The 10000-nt window shown below is 39.1% G+C and overlaps 2 protein-coding genes across 2 annotated transcripts; one reads left to right on the forward strand and one right to left on the reverse strand.

The window, feature by feature from the left end:
* Positions 1 to 5002: 5002 nt before the first annotated feature.
* Positions 5003 to 5475, forward strand: LOC135114332 (histone H2B). Its single transcript, XM_064030239.1, has one exon. It carries the CDS (start codon positions 5017 to 5019, stop codon positions 5386 to 5388), a length of 372 nt encoding a protein of 123 aa, XP_063886309.1. The 5' UTR covers positions 5003 to 5016; the 3' UTR covers positions 5389 to 5475.
* A 479-nt stretch (positions 5476 to 5954) lies between these two features.
* LOC135114331 (histone H3) lies at positions 5955 to 6655 on the reverse strand. Its single transcript, XM_064030238.1, has one exon. It carries the CDS (start codon positions 6421 to 6423, stop codon positions 6013 to 6015), a length of 411 nt encoding a protein of 136 aa, XP_063886308.1. The 5' UTR covers positions 6424 to 6655; the 3' UTR covers positions 5955 to 6012.
* Between the last annotated feature and the right edge of the window lie 3345 nt (positions 6656 to 10000).

Here is a 10000-nt window from a genome sequence, read left to right on the forward strand (position 1 = left end):
CATCGTCGTTCTCTCGTTCACGTGGGCGGTCCCGCGTGCCAACACCTAGTGGTTTTTTCATATTTTTTGTCTTATGGTTTTGTATTCATATTTTTGTTTTTGTGCATTATTTTTCTGTCTCGCAGCCTAGGTTTTAAGGTGGCACCGGACCGCTCTTGGGAAAGGGACGCGACAAAAAATCACCGCCATTAACATACCATGCCTCTGACCGAGGGAGTGGGGTCGTGTGGCAACACCTAGTGGTTTTTTCATATTTTTTTGTCTTATGGCTTTGTATTCATATTTTTGTTTTTTATACATTATTTTCTTGCCTCGCAGCCTAGGTTTCAAGGGGGCACCGGACCACTTCCAGAGAGACGGGGATAGCACGAACCGCACTCCTCCCACTGACGTCACGGCAATGGGGCCCCCGGACGTCGGCATGACGTTCCGGTAGCGGTACCCCCCGAGGTAGTTAAGGAGCGGCCAGTACTGATGATGGGGACGGTAACCACACCATTCAGTGGAAGCCACTTCACCCCCCACACAGAGGTAGTTGGGTGCGGCAAGGGCTGGGCAGGAAGGTAGTCAAGAGATGGTGGGGCGGGGCCCTGGAAGCATCCATGCAGGAATCCCCATTCACCCCCCGCCACCAGCGACTTACCGCGTGCAAGCAGATGGTATTAGATTTGACCCCTCGTTGCGGTGAGGGAGCCTTTTCGAGCCTCTGTCATTGCACATCCTACCATCATGTCAATCATTATCACAAACCATCCTCACCCTCCCCATGCACATAACACCACAACATTTTTTATACTTCTCTTTTCTTTAGCAGGTTGGCCTTTTTGCAGGAAGAGTCACAGGACAAGAGCAGAAAGGACCGACACCGCTTTTTCACCCACCACATTACATCATACATTAAATATCCCTGCCATCACCAAATCACTCTACTACTATCCGTGGTTCGGAACCCACGTAAAACTGTAGGTCCCTCCGCTATACGGATGTACTTCTTCCTCTGTCCTTCTTTGAACCAATAAAAAGCAAAAAAAAAAAAAACCCTTTCTACTCTGACTGTCCTTCACTCCTCTTTCACATCCTGATGGTGCAGGCTCTGGATAGTCTGGCCCCTAACTTGTGCGTGGTTTGGCCCGGGGTTTTGGGTGCGTGGGCGGCGTTCGTGGCTGTGGCTGTGTTGGGCTTGGCCTGCTCGGTTGGTGGCGGACTCTCCTGCTTTCCCCGATAAAGACCTTGTCCCCCTTGCCATCTTAGCATGAATATAACACGTAAAAAAAAAAAAAAAAAAAAAAAAAAAAAAAAAAAAAAAAAAAAAAAAAAAGATGTCCTTCCTCATTGAAATTGCGCCTGGGTTAAGCCCCAGTGACTATTTCTCCTACTACAATTCCCTTCTTATCACCCCCCTATTCTTCCCACTATCCCCACTTCCCCCTCCCCATCTTTTCTCTCTTTGTTATGTTATGTTATTTTGAGGCACATTCGTGAGCTTCCTGTTAGACCGTTCGGACGTCGTACTAGCAGCTCTCATCACCATGACTGGCCGCGGCAAGGGAGGCAAGGGTCTTGGAAAGGGAGGCGCCAAGCGTCACCGTAAGGTTCTGCGTGATAACATCCAGGGAATCACCAAGCCTGCTATCCGTCGTCTAGCTCGCCGAGGTGGCGTCAAGCGCATCTCTGGTCTCATCTACGAGGAGACTCGTGGGGTGCTCAAGGTGTTCCTTGAGAACGTTATCAGGGATGCTGTCACCTATACCGAGCACGCCAAGCGTAAGACCGTTACTGCCATGGACGTTGTCTACGCCCTCAAGCGTCAGGGCCGTACCCTGTACGGATTTGGTGGTTAAATCGCTCCATTATTGAGATGGTGCCAGCTATTCAGCTTGCATTATCATCATTGAATAACATCATCTCCCGGACCTTTTTAAGGTCCACAAACATGAAAAGAAAGAAGGACCATAGACTACTATTATTACTACTACTTTCTCATAACCATGTTCACTATCACTATCTGAGCTAAGAAAAGAAACCATTATTAATTATAACCATCTTTCTCACTTCATCAGGTCTTCTCCAAGTATTATTATTATTATCATTATTATTATTATTATTATTATTATTATTATTATCATTATTATTATTATTATTATTATTATTATTATTATTATTATTATTATTATTATCATTGACTTATTTCAATGATCACGCCCCTCATCGTTCTCAGTTTCTCATAAAACAAAATATACATTGAGATGAAAAAGACGCTCAACATATCACAATAGGCAACACATCTAATCAACTCTCCACTGTGACACACAGCAGGTACATTAGTAGAAATATAGTATACATATTTATTCTCGGTCACTTGCGTGCCTGACTAAATAATAATAATAATAATAACAAATAACTAACTCGAAAATAAATACACTACTTGCTTATTATTGATATACCAGTATAGTCTACACAACTCTCTAGATGTTTGAACGTGTGGCTCCGAAGAGGAGCCGGATTGATGGTGATATTGGCTGAAGGGGAGGGAGGCCCTTTATTTACTTCTTCTCAGTCTTCTTGGGAAGGAGCACGGCCTGAATGTTGGGCAGCACGCCACCCTGTGCAATGGTGACTCCGGAGAGGAGCTTGTTAAGTTCCTCGTCGTTGCGGATGGCCAGCTGCAGGTGACGTGGGATGATGCGAGTCTTCTTGTTGTCACGGGCGGCATTGCCGGCAAGCTCAAGGACTTCAGCAGCCAGGTACTCCATAACTGCCGCAAGGTACACGGGGGCACCAGCACCCACGCGCTCGGCGTAGTTGCCTTTCCTTAGAAGGCGATGAATCCTGAGTAGGCACGCTAATATATATACCACTTTTCAACTGAGAAAACGCACACTAAATAAAAACACTGGTAGACAGACATAAAGATGCCAAGAAGTTCTGGTCGCAGATTAAAAGACTGAAAGGCAATCCTAACAACTTAGAGAATTACATAATCCACGACAACGAAAAAATATATAACACTGAACGACAAGAACAAATTTTTAGAAACATATGGAGCAAAAATTTTCAGATATCGCAACAAGAAAAGGCAGAATTCGATCAACACACAGACAATATCGTGACTCAATTTCTTGACACGAACATCGAGTTATTCACACCACACCCACACGGTGACCCAGACAAACTCAATGACAACCACCCACTCTTATACAAAATAACAACAGACACAACAAAACATATAATAAAAACTCTTAAAAATAACACTCCAGGTGAATCAAAGATAAACAAAACAATACTACAAAACCTATCTCCAGAATCAACCGTAATCTTAACCAAACTTTTCAATATAGCATTATCCATGGGCTACTTCCCAGAAAACTTCAAACATGCAAAGCTGAAACTTATCCCAAAAGCCAATAAACAACCCACAGACCCCAACAATTACAGGCCTATCTCCTTACTGGAAGTCCAAGGAAAAATATTCGAAAAAATAATCAACCAAAGACTACGCACCCACCTAGAAACACACACACTCATTCCAGCATCGCAGCATGGTTTTAGACAAAACAAATCTACAAACACTGCCATAGCAACCCTCACCGAACTACTGGCCAATGCACTTACAACAAATAAAATAACCACAATTGTTACTCGTGACATATCTAAAGCATTTGATAAAGTCTGGCACCAAGGTCTCAAATACAAACTCACAACAATAAACTTACCGGACAATTACATAAAATTACTAAGCAGCTTCCTGGACAGCAGAACTGCAAGGATAACAATTAAAACACACACAGGCCCACCCATACCATTGCTTAGCGGAGTACCACAGGGAAGTAATTTATCGCCAACCCTTTTCTCCATTTACACCTCCGATATACCATTGCCAGGCCCACAATGCACATACATAGCCTATGCAGACGACATCACACAAATCATATCACAACCAGGAAAAAGCAGGAAATTCTTAGCACGCAAAGTACAAGCAGAAATCTCAAAAATAAACCAATACGAGAACAAATGGAAAATTAAAACTAATATAAATAAATTCAACATTTTTCCAGTATCTATAATAAAAACAGAACCTATAAATGTTAACAATCATATAATACCATACTCCAGCAAAGCAAACATTCTTGGTTTAACAATTCACAACAAAGGATACACTCGACAAATCACTAACAATATAGCAAAGGCCAAACATGCACTATACACTCTAAAAAGATTTCATAAACTAACCACTAACATTAAACTACATTTGATTAAAGCCTGCATAATTCCAATGCTAATATACCCAGATTATCCTCTGGCTACACTTTCAAAACATGCAATTAGCAAACTACAGAAAATCCAGAACCAAGCCTTAAGATTCGCATACAATGAAAAATACCCATACAGAAAAACTACTTTAGACCTGCATCAATTAAGCAATCTGAAACCAATAAACATTATATTACACGAACGAGCACAGAAGACAAAATACACACTTCAACATATACTACAAGACAACACATACATACAAACAATAACAGAAAACCACAACAACAACTCGGAACACACATGGTTCAAGAAAACGGCAAAAGCTCTTGAACGAGAGGTTCCACAACCACTTTACACATAAACAGGGAAAAGAGAAGAAGAAAGAGGGAAGCAAAAACAAAATAAACTCACGCACACACACATAAATACACCCACGCACACACATGCACACGCACACAAAACACACACGCACTCACCAAACAACCAGTAAAACTAAAACATATATATATCTACACACTGACACTTGTCCCTAATCAATAGACACACCTTGCACTGCGTCAAGGAGTACAATTAATAAGAACAGCAAGGCGTATCGCCCGCCACCTTTCATTCTTTATCTGTACTTCACTTTCATCCAACCTATTATTCCCTCCAACTCTCAACTCTACCCCCCCCCCCTAGTTTCACCCAAACTTTCTATCCCCTCAAAAGAAAGAAAGAAAGAAAGAAAACGCACACTCGTTCTCACAGCAGTACGGCGACACTATGCCTCCCAAAGCATCAGGAAAGGCTGCCAAGAAAGCTGGCAAGGCACAGAAGGCCATTGCCAAGGGCGACAAGAAGAAGAAGCGCAGGAGGAAGGAGAGCTACTCCATCTACATCTACAAGGTGCTCAAGCAAGTCCACCCAGACACTGGCGTGTCCTCCAAGGCCATGTCAATCATGAACTCGTTCGTGAATGACATTTTCGAGCGCATCGCTGCCGAGGCATCCCGCCTGGCACACTATAACAAGCGCTCCACCATCACCAGCCGGGAAATCCAGACCGCTGTCCGTCTTCTTCTGCCTGGTGAACTGGCAAAACACGCTGTTTCTGAAGGCACCAAGGCTGTTACCAAGTATACCTCCTCCAAGTAAACAGGCGGCCAGTATACTGCTGCCAGTATAAAATAATACCCGGCTCCATTGGAGCCACACTTGAAAAGGAAAAAAGATACGATATAGACAAATGCATTATTATTATAATTATTGTTATTATTATTAATATTATTATTATTATTATTTTTATTATTATTATTATTATTATTATTATTATTATTATTATTATTATCATTATTAATAATATTAATATTGTTGTTTTTATTATGATTATTATTATAATAATTATTGTATCATTATTATTATTATTATTATTATTATTATTATTATTATTATTATTATTATGCTTATTATTATCGTGATTATTATTCTGTGGAGATAAAGAAAAGATAAAAAAAAAATAGAGATAAAGAAAGATAAAAATTCTCCCAAGTGAAAGAGATATGGCCATGGAAGAGGGAATAATAATAATAATATAAAAAAAAAAAAAGGGGGGAAGGATATTGAGTTGAAAGTCGATACCTGATACTGAAAGATGGAAAATAAATATTTTCTTCCACAAAACCAAACAGATTGTCTATGAAAATTCTTTAATGAAAGAGATGTTTGGCCCTAAAAAGGGCCTAGATATTGCTGTTATGAAGATCATTCGTGGATGACTTCTTAGGCACGCTCGCCACGGATGCGACGAGCCAGTTGGATGTCCTTTGGCATGATAGTCACGCGCTTGGCATGGATGGCGCACAGGTTGGTATCCTCAAACAGACCCACGAGGTAAGCCTCGGAAGCTTCCTGGAGAGCCATGACAGCAGAGGACTGGAAGCGGAGGTCAGTCTTGAAATCCTGAGCAATTTCACGCACCAGGCGCTGGAAAGGCAGTTTCCTGATAAGCAGCTCAGTGCTCTTCTGATAACGGCGGATCTCACGGAGAGCAACGGTTCCAGGCCTGTAACGGTGGGGTTTCTTGACACCTCCAGTGGCTGGAGCAGACTTGCGAGCTGCCTTTGTAGCAAGCTGCTTGCGGGGCGCCTTGCCACCAGTGGACTTGCGAGCCGTTTGCTTGGTACGTGCCATAGTTGTGGTAACAACAACTCACAACGAACACTCAGCTGAGTCTGCCCGCGCTTCCCACAAAATCCCTTTATATATGAATCGGGTGGGCCCGACGACTCCAACCCTGCCTTGTGATTGGTCAGAAACGTCCAGTGAGGCTCATCGCCCACGCAGTCACCGCATGAAAGATGTGATCATTATTGTTAGTCTAATTCATTTTGTTCTTATTCTTATTCTTATTCTTATTCTTTCTTCCCTCATTCATAACAAATCTTGGAAAATATACAGCAGAACTGACATGTCATTTAAAATTCTAAGACAATTAGCAGAAAGTTGTGATATTCTTATTTTTTTCATTCTTTTTATTCTATTTTTTTCTTATTCTTGTCATAATTAATATTGTTATCTTTATTATTTTCATTTTTTTTTATTATTCTTCCTTATCTTATTCTTATTTATCCTACTTTTAGAGAGATGAGGCTTGTGCGGTCACCCATCCAAGTTCTGCCCGGACCCCCTGCTTAACCTTGCTGATCCCGCCGTCAGCTGATTGGTCAAGAGCGGAGAACAAGGTGTTGGGAGGGCTTATTTCTCTTATTCTTATTCTTTCCTGTATTGTTGTTGCATTGTTGTGCTGAAAATGTTGGAAAATATGCACTAAAATTAACCCTTCATTCATAATTCTACGACAATTAGCAAGAGAGATATATTATTACTTTTTTCCCTTATTTTTGTTCTTTTTATTCTTAATCTTCTTTTTTTTATTATAGTTGTTATTGTTATTTTATTATTTTCGTTTTTCGTTCATTCTCCTCATTCTTATTGCTATTTTTTTCTATTCTCAGAGAGATGAGGCTTTTGTGGTCACCCATCCAAGTTCTTCCCGGACCCCCTGCTTAACTGCGCTGATCCCGCCGTTAGCTAATTGGCCAAGACCGGAGAACTAGGTGTTGGGAGGCCTTCTTTCTATTATTCTTATTCTTTCTTCCCCCATTCATATCGTTGTATTGGAAATGTTGGAAAATATACAAAAGAATTCACCCTTCTATGACAATTAGGAAGAAAGACATGGGATGCTTTCTTTCTTTTTTTTTATATTCCTTTATTGTAATTTTTCTTATTCTTGTTATAATAATTCTTACTGTTATCTTTATTACTTAAAATTTTCGTTCATTCTCCCTATTCTTATTCTTATTTTTTTTATTTATTTATTTTTTTTCAGACAGATGAGGCTTGTGTAGTCACCCATCCAAGTATTGCCCGAAACCCCTGCGTAATCTCGACGATTTCATTTGACAATACCTATTTACTTATTTATTTATTATTATATTTATTAAAAAAAAAAAAGAAGAAAAGAAGATGAAGAATAAGGTATGTAATCGAAATACTCTCTCTATACTGTAGCAATAGTTTAGCTGGATGTACTTGTATTGTGTCAAAAATACTTGCAATATCTGCAATTGTAACCTGCAGTGTCGGCATAATGCATAATTAAGCAATGAAAAGAAAAATTAATAAAAGAATAAATGAAAAAAAGAAAGAAAAAAAGATACAATTAACAATTAAATATATTAGCTACCCCTCTACGTTTCTTTATCACTGCAGAAAAATGGAAACATTTTAACGTAGACTTGTCAAAATTCAACTGAAATTAAGGGTTAAATAAGGATTGTCACCCCTTCCCCAGAGGATATTCATTGTCTTTTAATATATATATATATATATATATATATATATATATATATATATATATATATATATATATATATATATATATATATATATATATATATATATATATATATATATATATATATATATATATATATTCTTTTTATTTAAAGTCTTATTTAGAGAGAGAGAGAGAGAGAGAGAGAGGTAACGTCCTTGAGGATAGCAGCTCGTCTACGCTCCGCTCAGTGATCAGCGTTAGAATGTAATTCCTCATTTCTTTAAAAAAAAAAAAAAAAAAAAAAAAACAGAAACTTTATTTAGGGGGCTTGCTGGAAACAAACTACAATGGAGGAAAGAACAATATGTCTGCTATATGACCCACCCAGTTAAATTTTCAAGAAGCAAACGCAAGTTGGAAAATACGAGGAAGATAAATTTTCATTTATATACGTTTTATGGTAATTTCTGCCACGCCTTCCTCTATTCATCAAACGTCACTGACACTTATTCCCTTTATTTTTTACTTTACAGAATCTTTTGTAGGGCAAGACTCTAGAGGATATGTGCTTTCATAAATTCTATAATGCTTTGCTTATCATAGAGACATAAAAAAAAAATAATAATAATAATAAAAATAAATAAATTAATTAATTTAAAAAATCAAAATAAATAGATATATAAATTAATTAATCAATCAAATAAATTTCTATGCTTCACCTTTATAGCATTCGTATGAATGTCAAAACAAAACAAAAAATATAAATATAAATAATAATATGAAAAAAAAAATTACTAAATATATGAAAAATAGCATTACTACTACTACTACTACTACTACTACTACTACTGCTACTACTACTACTATTTTTTTTTTTTTTTTATGTAGGAAGGACACTGGCCAAGGGCAACAAAAATGTAATAAAAAAAATGCCCACTGAAATGCCAGTCCCATACAGGGGTCAAAGCAGTGGTCAAAAAATGATGAATAAGTGTCTTGAAACCTCCCTCTTGAAGGAATTCAAGTCATAGGAAGGTGGAAATACGGAAGCAGGCAGGGAGTTCCAGAGTTTACCAGAGAAAGGGATGAATGATTGAGAATACTAGTTAACTCTTGCGTTAGAGAAGTGGACAGAATAGAGGTGAGAGAAAGAAGAAAGTCTTGTGCAGCGAGGCCACGGAAGGAGGGGAGGCATGCAGTTAGCAAGATCAGAAGAGCAGTTAGCATGAAAATAGCGGTAGAAGACAGCTAGATATGCAACATTGCGGCGGTGAGAGAGAAGCTGAAGACAGTCAGTTAGAGGAGAGGAGTTGATGAGACGAAAAGCTTTTGATTCCACCCTGTCTAGAAAAGCAGTATGAGTGGAACCCCCCTCAGACATGTGAAGCATACTCCATACATGGACGGATAAGGCCCTTGTACAGAGTTAGCAGCTGGGGGGGTGAGAAAAACTGGCGGAGACGTCTCAGAACACCTAACTTCATAAAAGCTGTTTTAGCTAGAGATGAGATGTGAAGTTTCCAGTTCAGATTATAAGTAAAGGACAGACCGAGGATGTTCAATGTAGAAGAGGGGGACAGTTGAGTGTCATTGAAGAAGAGGGGATAGTTGTCTGGAAGGTTGTGTCGAGTTGATAGATGGAGGAATTGATTTTTTGAGGCATTGAACAATATCAAGTTTGTTCTGCCCCAATGAGAAATTTTAGAAAGATCAGAAGTCAGGCGTTCTGTGGCTTCCCTGCGTGATATGTTTACCTCCTGAAGGGTTGGACGTCTATGAAAAGACGTGGAAAAGTGCAGGGTGGTATCTTCAGCGTAGGAGTGGATAGGACAAGAAGTTTGGTTTAGAAGATCATTAATGAATAATAAGAAGAGAGTGGGTGACAGGACAGAACCCTGAGGAACACCACTGTTAATTGATTTAGGA

This window comes from Scylla paramamosain, chromosome 27 (genome assembly GCF_035594125.1).
Source record: "Scylla paramamosain isolate STU-SP2022 chromosome 27, ASM3559412v1, whole genome shotgun sequence".
NCBI classification, from domain to species: domain Eukaryota; kingdom Metazoa; phylum Arthropoda; class Malacostraca; order Decapoda; family Portunidae; genus Scylla; species Scylla paramamosain.

Bases quoted from the DNA above. Each gene is read 5' to 3' on its own strand.
- LOC135114332 (XM_064030239.1), top strand. From the start codon at position 5,017: ATGCCTCCCAAAGCATCAGGAAAGGCTGCCAAGAAAGCTGGCAAGGCA.
- LOC135114331 (XM_064030238.1), bottom strand. From the start codon at position 6,423: ATGGCACGTACCAAGCAAACGGCTCGCAAGTCCACTGGTGGCAAGGCG.